This window comes from Stegodyphus dumicola, chromosome 1 (genome assembly GCF_044657685.1).
Source record: "Stegodyphus dumicola isolate Sdum_Otavi_A_Nest chromosome 1, ASM4465768v1".
Taxonomy (NCBI): Eukaryota; Metazoa; Arthropoda; class Arachnida; order Araneae; family Eresidae; genus Stegodyphus; species Stegodyphus dumicola.
In genome coordinates this window covers 216,465,265-216,480,593 of record NC_140768.1, presented here as the reverse complement: position 1 = coordinate 216,480,593, position 15,329 = coordinate 216,465,265, and the positions used below count along the sequence as shown (strand labels likewise).

Genomic DNA, 15,329 nt, shown 5'->3' with positions numbered 1-15,329 from the left:
TCATAAAACTCTACATTACAATTGGACTTGAAAATTTACTGATGTCTCCTCACAGGAAATTTCTAAATCTATAAAAGTTTGAGCAGAAAGAGGCTGTGTTGAAGTATGAAAAGGATATTTAACTGGTTGATAAGGGCGTTATTTTAATAGCCACTGTATTGCCTATTAAACACATAATTTATCTATTTCTGTATAATATTTGGCACTGTTCCTTTATCAGGACCTAATTCAGAAATGTAGATATGTATGCATGTATATATGGATGGATGTGTTCATATAGGTAAGTACGAATGTATGTGTATACACATACGCATATATGTGCACATGCATACATTTGTTAATCCGGTCCCGATAACAGAACAGTACCTAATATTTTGCCAGTTGATTTTTTTCGTATACCTCCACCCATAAGCCATGAGAATATATTGATGAAGCAACGCACCATGTCGCCAAGAAGCATTTACGTGGCAACCCATGATGTCACCAAAAATATTTATTGTTCAGCCCAGGTATATGTATAGCATTCTCCCAGATGGTTTTTCAGTAGCATGACTGCAAATTATGATCCCTCCAATGGGAATTTTAATGTTTTAGCCTAGTGGTAAACAGCATAGTACAGTTTTGATTGTTTTCGGCAAAATCTCATATTTAGCATTCTGCATGCATAGACTGTAATGTGGCTTGCTTTAAAGACATCATGCACCTCTTTCTTCTTTTTGTTTTTAGAATTTTAATAGCAAGTTTATAATATTCTCAGATTTTTCCTTACCTGAAAACAGATGACTGTGTACAGTGGCGTAGCTAGAACTCTTGGGCCCCGGTGCAAAAAATGTTCCTGCCCCCCCCCCCCAGTAAATTTACTGTGCTTAGAAAAAGAGGGGAAGAAAGTCTAGATTTGCAGAGATTTTTAAATAAAATCCAGTAGGTTTTACATGCAAGTATATTTCGAGTTTCTATATAAAATCTGTGCCAATCCGAGTTTTTTTCGCTTAATTTAGCAAGCTAGTAAATAACTGGTTATGTTATAAACTGACAGACACTATGATAAGTAAACGTATAAAAAAAGAAGTTACGCTAATATATAGCGTTCTGTGATCGATTGAGCTTACGAACATGACTTATGCAATAATATATGTCATAAATAAGAACTTTTATAATGTAAATGATACATTTGTTAAATATAAAACATATTTATAATAAATTGCATAAAGAAAACTATTTGAACATATAATTTTTGTAGAAAATATGTATGGTAAAGTTCCGCACCCTTTCTTTTCAGAAAACTTTTTGGTACACTAAACTACTGGAATACATGATTTTTGTACGTGTTTTAAGTTTAAATATGCAAATGTAGTTCAGAAGGACATTCATGGGCCCCCTAAGCCTTCGGGCCTCTATGCGACTGCATGCCTTGCATATCCTAATTTACGCCACTGACTGTGTATATGGTGAGAACAAAAGCGCAAAAACTTAGAAGTATATGTGTGTTATATAGAAAAAGTAGAATATAGAAAGACAAGTGGTAGTGGATGAATCATTGCAATAGATATAATGTTTCTCTCCAATGATACAAATGAGTTATTACAGTTAAAGGCCTAATGACCTTGCAGGGTATGGATGTCTAGGAATACGAAACGATCAATAACACGTATTACAGATAATGAGTAATTTTCACTATAGTTCAAGAAATTTTTAAAAAATACCTTAAAATGTGTGATTTATCATAACTGTGAAAACCGCATTCAAATTTAAAGTTAGGTTATTTTAATATGGCACAAGTACACAAGGGCTACATGCCTAAGGACAGGGATACCTTTGTGGAGAACTTTCTAAGGGAAACTAGCTCATATTCATGTTACACATGGAGAAAAACAACCATGCAGCATTTGAGTGTGTTCAAACCTGGGTTGGACTACCAGTGTTCAGTTGTCATAACTTCTCAGTGACTGGTGGTATCCATATTTAATGTGTATGAGCAATATTTTCCTGCAATGGAAATCGTTCACAATAGGCAATTGGTAAAATTGAGGAGTGTTGTTAGTTCAACCCAGTTTCAAATCCCAGTAAATAGATTGATTGTATGAGAGTTTTGTGGTTTTTTTCCATGTGTAACATGGAAGCGAGGAACTTATAAAAAGTATTCCACAAAGGCATTCTTCCTCTTAGGCAAATAGCTGTTCAGTCCATTGTTATAATCTAAATAATGCAGTGTTAATTTGTAAGTATAATTATGATCCAAACAGAACTATATTCAATAATTTAAAAACTTAAAATTGTAATTTTGGGAAAAAGAATAGCCTGTTTATAGACTGTACCAGTTGCGTTAATAGCAAAGTACACAATAATTTCTTTTAAAACACGAGGTATCATATTTCCCTTCAGAGTTTATACTCTGAAGGGAAATGTGATATAAACACTAATGTAATAGTAATATTAAATACAGCAAAAGTTACTTAGCAGTACATAACAAATCTTTCCAAGTTTACTCTATGTTATGAACTATCAAACAGAAGTATTTACAGAGAAGATAGTTCATGCATAGAGCAGCAAATTTTGAAGAGACTGATTGATTGCCTGTATGATGCAAACAGTTTTGTTATATTATATTGATACAGGCTAGTCAAAACTAGATCACAAAAGGAGATCTGTGTTTGGCATGTACAAAATTTGAAGAAATTTTTTATATACCACAAGGCACGTTTTTGCAGAATTTGTGATAGTTAACCATAAATTTTTAAAACCCTAGTCCGACCTTGGCACCAAATTAGCACCATTGCTGTAGAAGTACATGCCGGCCGCCAGTTACCTCATTGTGGTTGCGATGCATGTGTTGCTGTTAGTGATAGTTGATTTGAACAGTTCTTATAAATGTTAAAAATTATTCCTTATAAATATTCATTATTAAAATCATACTGTTACAAAATGTACAGGCGCGTTGAGATGGCTCCCCCACAAAGCAGTTTTTAGGGTTGCCATAAAATGGCAAGGGAAGGCAGGGTTGCCACATTTGGCGACAAAATTGGCGATATACCATGGACTGCTGGAGAACCTTCTGGATTGAATTCTTACTGGTTTAATCCAGAACGTTCCCGAACACAAGCCGAAAGCTATATAAACCGTGCTGGTCTGAAATCAGGAAGTGTGTCTCTCATCGAGAGTGTGTGTGCCTTGTCTAGCGAGCTAATAGTCATTGAGCGAGTGTCTCGAAGTCTAGCTCCGAGTTGGTCGTCGAGAGCTATACTCTTGTGTATCGTCGAGTGCATCGTGTGGAGAGTCTCGAGAGTACATGGAGTTCCGAGAACAAACAAGCAGAGTTGGGAGCTGTACTCGGGTGCTTTGCAGTGAAGCTGTCTCCACCGTGATAGCCTGATAACCTGAAGGCTGTGTCGCTGATTGTGTCAGCGTGTCAGTAGTTCTTCGATGACTGTAAAAGTGTTTTGGAGCTGTCCTGAATCATATTGTCTAAATAAAGTGTGTTTCGATACTTCATCAAGTGTCTTCGTTATTCACTCCAAATCTACGAACCCTGTACGAACGTGAAGGAAGAAAATAACGTAACATCTGGTATTAGAAGAAAGAGAAATTATGTAACAACAAGTGGTGTCAGAAGTGGGTGATCAAACAAATGATGATCTGATCTTATTCTTCATAATCTGAGCTTCCTTCATGCAAGATATCAGACACTCGTGTAGGCATATATTCATCATCAGAGTCATCATTAGATATATCGGATAAATCACTTTCCAAATCATTCATATACATTTCTTCTTCTTACTCTGTGGAAAAACGGACCTGAAGTGCATGGCTAAAAAAAAATTCAAAATTTTATTCAAAATTCCGAAAATTTTATTAAATTATTTTTTAAAATTTCATTCAATAAATAAAATAAAAATATATAAAAAAGAACTTGAGATTTAATAGAGGATTAAATTTATTTTTCAATTTAAATCTCAAAATGAATTTTCTTAGAGACTTTTTTACAGGAAAAATACATATTAAAATATTTTTTAAATTGAAAAATATCAAAATTTAAACTAATAAAATTTAAATCCATAAATTGTATTTAAGGATATATTTATTATCTCTAAAATTACAAAGATTAAAGATCATGAACTAATTTCAATGTAAAAACACATTCTTTTCAGAGAACTGATAGGCTTTGATACACGAATGCCCATGGTAGCAAATTTGCTACCATGATTTTTAAAAAATATTTTAGCATTGAAAACGATAATTTCGTAAAAGCTATTTTATACTGTGTGATACACTCACTCTTTTACTTTATATAAATAGTAATTATTAATTGTTTTATTAATAAAATATTTGTAAAATAAACAAACAACTTACGTCTGAAAAGGTGCTTGCATTGTTAGCTGCATCCATGCTTCTTCTGATTTTTTTTTTCTTACATAAAAATTACATTTCGTGGTATAAAAACATGGCGTTTAATACAAGGTAGCAAATATGCTACCATGGGCATTAGAGGGTTAAACTAGATTTTAATAATATGCAATTTTGAAATTTTAGAGATCTTTCTTCATGTAATTAATTTTAATGTTTTTATTAAATTCTTAATTAATGCTATTATGCATGCATTAGAAAGTGAAATGAAAAAATACTTAGGGATATAATTTGGTTGCATTCTGTTGTTTCTCAGTTCAGTTATTCTGCATTCAAAAAATTACTCGAGGATTCTCCAAATACCAGCTCAAACAGTTCCGAAGTATTTCTGCAAAATATATGTAATTACAGTACAAAGTCCGTAATACGGACTCGTCGGTACTTCGGCGATTCCGGATTAGGGGTTTTTCTGGATTATAGATCATCAATTTAAATCTGGTAAGATGGCATGCAGAAATTATAAAATTATAAATATGAAACTGTAATTTATGAAATAAAGAGCAATTATGATTTAAAGGGTATCAAAATTTACCCCCCCCAAAAAAATTAATATTTATTTGTTTACTTTATTAAACATTTCTTTTAATGTAAGTTGTTTAAGATGCTTCCACAAAAAATTCCATAAGTTATTTTTTCTTGTGTCATATATAGTGGACTTTCCAATGCCATACTTCTCGCATAATTTTGAGACGAATAGGCCTTTATTCCTTTTTTTGCAGTAATTCCACTTTTTGTTTAATGGACATCGAAACATGCTTTCGCTTTCTAAATCCTTTGGCAGCTCCAGAATTAGAAACTCTGTTCAAGTCCTGTAATTGCTGTGTCGAGAATACCGACTAACTTGTCAATCGAAATTCTTTCGTTTTCAATAACCTCTCTGTCATTTTCTTCACTATCGGAAGCGCACATGTGTAAATACTTTACTGGCTTTACGCGCATGCATAGTGGACGTGTGCATCAAACGTGCATGCATAAGTTTGTGGCTTTGAAGTCCAGATTATAATAGATCATTCCGGATAATGGACGTCTGGATTACAGACTTTGTTCTGTACTTAAGAATGGTATCTTTTTGATATTTTTTTAGCCTTTACAAGTTACTGCCAAAATTATTTTGTATATCAGAAATCTTTGAGGGGATTAGTGTGTGTAACATAGTTATCCTGGTGCCACACTATAACACTGAAATTGGTAGATGTATAATTGAATGTTTAATAAAAAATGTCTAATTCCTCTTTTACGATATTTCAAGAATTAATACTACTGCAACAAGAAATATTAGTACATTAACATTTTCTTACTTTTCATTGTGTATTTGTTATGATACATGTATTAATGTCATTACAAGTTAGCATTTGGTAATGTTTGTTTCAACAATATAGGCCTTGATGAAATGCCACAGAGATTATCACTCAAAGAATGAGTGCAGACTAACCACCAACACAAGATATTAAATGAACAATGAATATGAAAATTTAACAATAAGGGAAAATCTGAGTAATGTTATTACTCATAACACTTAATTCTTTCAAATTATTGTAAATTTATGTGAATATTCATGTATTCTGTTTATTTTGCAGCTTATGTATATTGTAAATTCATGTATATGTTTTCATTTTTTGCTCTGTTATGTATTTCATACAATAATTGTTTGTTGTACATATTAATTATATGTGTATATTACATCATTGAATTACTGTATTTGAATTTTAATAAACCTTCTTTTACCATTCAGTAGTACTTTTCCATAAAACCCTGAACATTCAAAACACCCACATCACTAATCCTCAATTCTAAATAGTACTTGAGTTTACTTAATTCATATATTAGTAACGAATTTGAAAAATAATACAACAGGGACGTATTTTAAGGTTAAAAAAAATGCTGCTCAATTGGGCATTTTAAAATGTTCTTCCTTTTAATAGAGACATTTTTTTAAGGATTTAATTATTAGTATTTGAATATTGTATTACTATATGATTAATTAGTATTTGAATATATTGTGTGTGTAATGAATAAGTAAGGCAGTGAATAAATTTTGAATAAGAAAACTTCATACTAGGAAATATAATCTTTAAATGCTATTTATGAGATTATATGGCTGAAATCTGTAACCCATAAGTAGTTAAAGCAACCTGGTCCCCAAAAAGAAGACATTTTAAATAGTTTCCTCCGAAACTTTAAATATTTAAACATTATATGTCCCTTAATTTCTAGCAAATTTAAAATATGTTTAATTATAAATTTAAAATTTTCATTTCATTCAGTTCGCTACTAGCCATTATATGAAATTTTCCTATATTATTAAAATGTTGCTCATGGATTTTGCAAGGTGAAGACTACAATGTTCTGCCCTTATAACTAATGATGACATAACAGCATGAAGTAGACTTACGCATAAGGAATATGAAACTATATACAGTCAAAAGTCGTTAATCCGGACTCGTCGGGACTTCGGCGATTCCGGATTATCAATTTTTCCGGATTATAGATCATCAGTTTAAATCTCGTAAGATGGCATGCAGAAATTCTAAAATTAAAAATATGAAACCGTAATTTATGAAATAAAGAACAATTATGATCTAAAGGGTATCAAAATTTACAAAAAAAAAAAAAGCTTAGTATTTATTTGTTTATTAAACATTTCTTTCAATATAAGTTGTTTAAGTTGCTTCGCTTTATGTGATAATACTTTCTCTTTAATTCTATAAACAGACATAATTTCTTTTTCAGTTACAAAGTTTCGCTGTTCAAGTCCCGTAATTGCTGTGCCGAGAATACCGACTAACTTGTCAGTCGAAATTTTTTCGTTTTCACTAACCTCTCTGTCACCTTCTTCATGTCTTTATCCATTTTTTGCAGCAATTCCACTTTTTGTTTGACGGACATCGAAACATACTTTCGTTTTGTAGATCCTTTGGGAGCTCCAGCATCGGAAATTCTATTTGACATAATCGAAAGTTCAAGTTTACTTTTATGAAATTGCTCTTATGGTCTGCAAAAAATAATAAGCCGCATCCAATTCGAAGATTAAGGAGCAACGCAATCATCAACATTAACTGAAATAGATAATTAGATAATTTTAGCTTATACCGTCCGTTATACATTAAACGCGCACGCGAAAACGTATTCTGCGCTCGCAGTCGTAAAGGTCTTACGCGCACGCGTAAACGCCTATGCGCATGTGTCAATGCGGCGCATGCGCAGAAAGTTTTTAGCTTTGAGGTCCGGACTATGGGTGTCCGAATTAACGACTTTTGACTGTATTTTGGTCTTTTTTTATTAATTAGCTCACTTTCAAAAAATTCATATCATACAGTAAGTAGTATTCATATTTTTTCTCATTTTCTTGATATTTCATTGAAGTATTAAAATGTTAATTTAGTTAGCAATACCTAATAATGTCAAATGCATATATTATTATACAGAATGGGATTCTGACTATAACTCTAGGACAAAGTGATATACATGTTAATTTTTCACCAAGTTTCTGCATTATGCTTTTTACTCTCCACACAGTGTTTGGTTTTAAGTGTGACTTTCTTATATTATCCAACAGGAGACCTGTGTTCACATCTTATATTTTAAGTTTACAGTTTTCTTTTGTAGATGACAGACACCATATATTCAAAAGAAATTAACATACTGCTGGATATATGCATGTGTTTTTCATATTTACAGCTGTTGCATGTGATGTTATGTAATCGGGTAAAAAATGAAAGAATTAACTTTATTATCACCAAAACAAATGTATATTTCGACATACAGGCTTCATAAAAATGAAAATGGCTAAATTAAAATAGTGAATTGAGGTTGTAGAGTATTCATTTATTTTTATTAACCAGCTATTTTATGATAATTAGTTTTTCTTTCTCACTTTCCATTTTCCTGCCAGAATTCTAATTTTGAGTGTATTCAAACGAGGTAGAAAGCAGTAGTATTTAAAGGAAGAGGTTTTAGGTGGTAGAATCAGAATGAAGAATCTACTTGAAGACCACATTACCAGTTGGGTTCTCCTGCGAGCAGGTTATCTGCAGCATCGCATGACCTGTGTTCACATCTTATATTTTAAGTTTACAGTTTTATTTTTTTGAAGATGACAGACACCATATATTCAAAAGAAATTAACATACTGCTGGATATATGCATGTGTTTTTCATATTTACAGCTGTTGCATGTGATGTTATGTAATCGGGTAAAAAATGAAAGAATTAACTTTATTATCACCAAAACAAATGTATATTTCGACATACAGGCTTCATAAAAATGAAAATGGCTAAATTAAAATAGTGAATTGAGGTTGTAGAGTATTCATTTATTTTTATTAACCAGCTATTTTATGATAATTAGTTTTTCTTTCTCACTTTCCATTTTCCTGCCAGAATTCTAATTTTGAGTGTATTCAAACGAGGTAGAAAGCAGTAGTATTTAAAGGAAGAGGTTTTAGGTGGTAGAATCAGAATGAAGAATCTACTTGAAGACCACATTACCAGTTGGGTTCTCCTGCGAGCAGGTTATCTGCAGCATCGCATGACCTGTGTTCACATCTTATATTTTAAGTTTACAGTTTTATTTTTTTGAAGATGACAGACACCATATATTCAAAAGAAATTAACATACTGCTGGATATATGCATGTGTTTTTCATATTTACAGCTGTTGCATGTGATGTTATGTAATCGGGTAAAAAATGAAAGAATTAACTTTATTATCACCAAAAAGTATATTTCGACACACAGGCTTCATAAAAATGAAAATGGTTAAATTAAAATAGTGAATTGAGGTTGTAGAGTATTCATTTATTTTTATTAACCAGCTATTTTATGATAATTAGTTTTTCTTTCTCACTTTCCATTTTCCTGCCAGAATTCTAATTTTGAGTGTATTCAAATGAGGTAGAAAGCAGTAGTATTTAAAGGAAGAGGTTTTAGGTGGTAGAATCAGAATGAAGAACCTACTTGAAGACCACATTATTAGTTGGGTTCTCCTGCGAGCAGGTTATCTGCAGCATCGCATTTTTCTCGCCATTAGCTTATCACGCCAATATTAGATCTGAGACAATTTGTGCATTTTCTGTCTGTGTAGCCTTCGGGCTAACTAAAATTTACTTAGTTAAATTCATTTTGTTACTTTTTAATTTACGCCATACATGCTGGCTGATTATGTATGAATAAGTTGTGCACTCTGTTAATTTGTCTGAGTTTATATAAGGGTTTTTTACACCTATTCCAAACCTCTGTTGTAATTTCCAAAACATAATGAGAAATCGCTTAAGTTTTCCAGAATTGTCACACAGTATATATTGTCAAAGTGGGTGAAACTCTTATAAGGTGTGCAAAGACCAAAAGGAGATTCATTAAATCAAGAAAAGTAATCAGTGGAAAGGGCTTTCGATCTTAATAATGAAAAATCGAATTTTACACCAAATATTCAAACTTTTGTAAATATTTTATATTTAACTAGCAATAGTTTAAAATAATAATAAAAAAAAACACCTTTATATTCATAATATAGGTTACATTCTGTGAATTTCCCACAAATAAACATAAAGAATACATTGACAAAATCATCGTACTAAGCTATTTTGGTAAAGTAAAATCTACTATTTTCATTATACTTCAAAATTAGGTTGTTTTCATGAAAGTCTTTTATTAAACATTAACTTAAATTTGATAATCAGTCTTCAAGTTCAAAAATCAGTTAACTGTAATTACATTTGTTTTATGATCAAATATTATAATTTGGCATTTGAGCATTTCTAATGGCATTCCTTTTTCTGTTCAACATCTGTGCTCTGTAAGTTTATAACCAGTTAAATTGTTACTGTGTCTCTGAAAAATCAACAGCATTCTTAAACACCATTAAAAAAAATATTTCTGTGTGTAGTATTTTATCAGCAGAATTTTTTCTAAATAAATACAGAAGTTGTTATGAAAACAACTGAAAGTACGTATCCTGAAAGAGAAACAGTATTCATAATGTTTGGTCAATTATGATAAATTAACAGCTATCACAACTTTGCACAGGCCCACCAGCGGCCGAGCAGTAAAGTCCCTGAACACTGGTAGTTCGACCCAAGGTTCGAATTCCGCGAATGGGCTGGCTGCATAGGTATTTTCGTGGTTTTCCCTACGTGTAACGTGTATACAAGCCACTTTCGCTTAGAAAGTCTTCCATGAAGGCATCCCTCCCCTTAGGCAGACAGCCCTCAAGGCTTTGCCATAATCACACACATCATAACTTTGCATGCATGTTGTATACATTATATATATGCATAAAGACCAAATTTTGGTAATAAGTAGAGTTGTCAGAAAATAATCACAAAGTCTAACCGAACGTACTCATCACATGTACTTGGGGGAGGGGGGACAAATTTATGTACAACTAAAATTTCTGTTAAGTATTTGCCAGTCTTAAAGAATTTTTGGGGGGAATTACAAATGTATCAATTTCTCATTAATATAAAATCATTTGTTGATAATTCCAAATATTAAAGAAAAATTTATTTCTTAACTTTCTGAAGCTGGCTGGTACAGCAGTTGTACCAGGAGAATGACTTTCTCTGACGCCGGCATTGGTACAACTGTCGTACCATCCATGCCCTCCCTATTTTAGAGAATCGCTTATCTGTAGATCTCTGGGTGGTCCATTGTCACTGCTCAGAGTAGCTGCTGGCTACGCATTATTTCCCTCTTCTTATCAGTTTGGCTACATTTTGGCAAAAACCGCAGGTTTCGTCTCACGCCAATATACTTGAAAATCAAATAGAGGCCATCTCTCTCTCAATCTGTCTCAAAATTTTAATGCTAATTTTTTTAGTACTGACTTTTGCTATGATTAAAACGTCAGCGATTTTGCACGCTCTTTAAGATTACCATATTTAATGTTTTTTAATCATAGCAAATAAGAATAGATTAATATTTTAGATTTAATGCCCTTCTAGAAAATAGGTAAAACCACTTTTATCGTTTACTTCCTTTTCATACTTAAGAATAATAAGATTTTATTTTAGCATTTTTTTGTGGAGTGCATAAAACCCTTAAGAACTGTTAACTCTTTCAAAGTGCTTCTATTATGTAGGCAATTTTGTCTGATTTATCAGGAGATAAATAAGAGACAATTGTATGCATAATAGTTTTTGTGATTTTCATTCATTCAGTGATTGCTTTCAATGATTTTCATTTATTGTAAATTAAATAAAATCAATCTTTAGATCCTCTTTTAGGATGAGATCTGCAAAAAAGTATTTAAATATCAGTAAAGCTCACGTTACTTCTAAATTGAATCAAAACATCAGTTACATTGTATAAAATTTCGGCCAGTTTTATTTGCTGAAATTCTTATACTCCTCAAGAGATAAAGGGAATTCAGACAAGTTCATAAAAAAATATCTTTAAAAAAGGTTGTTATTTTGTCTGTAATAAGGTGTATGTCAACTTACTATTAAATGTATGAAAATTAGGATTGGATTACGGAAAAGCACGCGAACGCTATCTGCTTAAGGGGATGGATGCTTTCGTGTAAACCTTTTTAAGAGAAAATTGCTCGCATTTACGTTCCTGGTGGAAAACTCCACATGTAATCAACCCGTTCTTCGGGTTTGATTGGATTAATTTTGTTCGCTTACTGAATTGCATCAAAGCACACAGCAATTACCTGTATAAGGGGAGTTATGCCTTCGCGGAGGACTTTCTAAGAGAAGCTGGCTTGCATTTATGTTACACAAAAACCATGAATCCAACTATTTAGCCGGGATTCAAACCCAAGCGAGCTACAAGTGTTCAGCCACCTTTACCGCTCTACTGAAGAGCCTGTAAAAATATTTATGAAGGAAAAGTATTGAAATAACCGGTTGAATTTACTAACCTATATTTCTCAATCGACAGTACATAAATTACGCATATGAGGAGATTATTTGTGAATAAATATACTGTATTGCACTTTTCTCCACTATTTCATATCACGATGGAATTATTGCATTTCAAAGTTATTTCTCATGAATTAATTTTGCTCCGTTCATGATTTTTTATATTTTCAAAGAGAAAATTTCACACTTTAAATAAAAAAATACACAAGAAGATACTTTATGCAAAATTTGGCATAAACGGTTTTCTTAATTTTGCTTCGAAAATATTCCAGGGTAATCGTTTTCATTACTGGAAGAAATATGAAAAACAGATTTACTACATTGTATCAACACCCAGTATTTCCTTATTCTTTTGAAAACGTGAAAGATTACTCTTTCTAAAATAAATTAGAAAATATATTATGTGCAAATAGAATATTCATTGAAAATGAAATAGACTTCAAACTTTGGATATAACGATGGTTTTAGATGAAATTTCTACCTATGAAAAGAAATTGATGTATAATTAATTCTTCATGAACATTTAAAACTGTTCTCAAAATTCTTTTGATGATTGCATGTATAGGTCACGGATTTTTTTTCTCTGCTAACATAAACAAAAGCCAATTTTACAAAAAAAAAAAAAAAAAAAATTCTCGTTAAAGATATACCTCCTTTGCCTGATAGTCCAATGTAATATTTGTTAAAGTTAAATGATGAAACGCAACCAATGTATCTCGGATTTTGATTTTTATATTATAGTAACAAAATTATCAAAAAAAGCAGATTTAAATCTCTGTTATTGTTATGTAAAGCTTTATTATTGCTATAAGTTCATCTCAAAATCTAATTGTATTGAATCTCATTCTAATCATGTAATGGTAATAAATATTATTACTATTATTTCATTAAATTAGTCATTACCATTATTTTGTTAATGAAAATATGTTATTAAAAATTGCATTCCAGCCTGCAGACTTACAAAGCTAGTCCGTATTTACTATATTTTGTTAAATTTTGTTCTCGTTTTCTAATTTCTAATACGAAAATATGCAAATATAAATGAAGAGTGAAAACAAAGTTAAAAAATTCACAAATTATTAATTATGAGATTGATCAGAAATAGCGAGTGAAATATAAACATTGCATACATTTTGTTCTAAATAAATTGTGCACTGGATATGCATGTACTGCAGTACTGCATCCAGTACTGCATGTTTATTTAGAACTTCATTTAAATGAAAGCAAAATAATCATTGAAAAAATTGCAAATCTAGCAACCCCTCTACTATGGGACATAAGCGTCCGACAAACATGTAAATTTTACTTCATCCATGGAGGGGGACTAATGGCTTTTCTCATTAGGAAAATGTCAAAGAGTGGGCAAAACTGTTTCGGATCGCGCCGGTCTGAAGGCTATATTATGAGAATTTCGGCCCGGTTTTAGAAGGTTAACTTTCTAGGCCATCTAAAATCATAGAACTAAATATGTATTTCTGCAGATATAGTTTAAAAAAAACTTTGTGCGGCAGGCGCAGATAATCTGCTCCGCGGATAATCGGGAGTCTACTGTATATGTGAATTTTTTTTAAAGAAATATTTAATGTGGCTGTGACATTCTAACACACAATATTAACATAGTGATTAGTGAGAAAAAAGAAATAAAATTAAAATTAGTTTAAAAACTATGTATAGGTTATAACTATGTATAATTACAGTCAACATAAGCAGGTACCAAACAAAAACTAGCAGATGAATAGCTAGTTTCGCATGCTGCCATCCCGCACTCTCTCCTTTTTTGAATGAAAGGCCAGGGCTAACCATGGTTGCTGCTCACAAGGGAAATAGTTTTGAAAGTGGTCAGCTATTAACTGATTTTATGTTCACAGTAAGTACCTAAATTCCTCTAATGCCATGCCCAAAATAACACATCTGTCATTAATTCACTGTCCTTCTATTAGATGATCTCTTTTTTTCAAGGCTTCCTGCATACCTACCTTATCACTGAACACTGATAGTTCTGACCTGGGTTCAGTTCAGGCAAATGGGCTGGCTGCATGGGCATTTTCATGGTTTTCCTTATGTGTAACATGTTTATGAGCCAGTTTCCTGTAGAAAGTCCTCCACGAAAGCATAACAACCAGCTAAATCTAAATTTAATGTGTCTGTGCATTTGATAATTTTATTTATTATTATGTTACATTTTTCATCACTTCTTTACTAAAAAGTACTCAAGGGTACTTTTTGTATGAATGCCCTGTATGATATTCAGTGCACTCAAGTATAATAATCTGATATATATATTTAAGTTTTGTATACCAGTGCATTTAATGAGTCATAAATGCACAAGAAAATTATTTATTTTGTAGTTCTAAGAAATTAAAGTTTCTTTTATTTTGAATTCATATGTTTAGAATTTGTATTATGTTTTTATGGTTTGTATTTAGGAATATATTCATTAAATTGTATTATCTGTTTTTATTCAAGCTTACAATGTTTTTATTGTGAGAAGATTTTCAAACATTGGCTAACATTAAAGGAACACATGAGGAAGAAACAACATAAAAGAATTAATCCAAAGAATAAGAATTTTGATAAATTCTATGTTATAAACTATTTGGTAGGTATTAAGAAACAAATGCATTATATCAAGCAGACTTTGGTATTACCATAGTTAAAATAAAGGAAAAACAACTTATTCTTATAGGAATATGGCAAAACATGGACTGATGTGCAGAATGAAACTGATGATGGATCACAAGAAGAAAGTGACGATAAAGAAATGTATATAATTGTTAAATATTTTCATTATATTTTATTAATTCTTTTTTACCTTTTTCATCAAAGATGTTATATTACATAAATATTGTTATGTTGTTAATGCATTTGAAATAGTAAATATAAATATTTCAGGCATCCAGTTTTAAAGTTTTATATACTTTCAGATATGTTGTATGATTGTCACATATTAAAAACTGTTAGGCTATGATCTTTAGGATATAGCTCTTTTTGTTCTGTACAGTGTCCAAAAAGATCTGTTTTAAATGTGCATGACTATTAGGTGCTTTTCTCTTCATTTAAATTTT

General features: G+C 31.5%; 1 protein-coding gene across 3 annotated transcripts in view; it reads left to right on the top strand.

Annotated features, from left to right (window-relative positions):
• The window catches only part of LOC118180751 (zinc finger protein 277), a 79,239-nt gene that overhangs the window by 48,873 nt on the left and 15,037 nt on the right, over nt 1–15,329 (top strand). For all 3 annotated transcript variants that reach the window (XR_015043550.1, XM_085825562.1, XM_085825558.1), the window contains exons 7-8: nt 14,731–14,863; nt 14,951–15,027. Coding sequence is in view for 2 of the 3 variants with exons in the window: in XM_085825562.1 (XP_085681688.1) it covers nt 14,731–14,863; nt 14,951–15,027 (210 nt within the window). In the remaining variant the exon portion in view is untranslated. The remainder of the gene's footprint in view (nt 1–14,730; nt 14,864–14,950; nt 15,028–15,329) is intronic.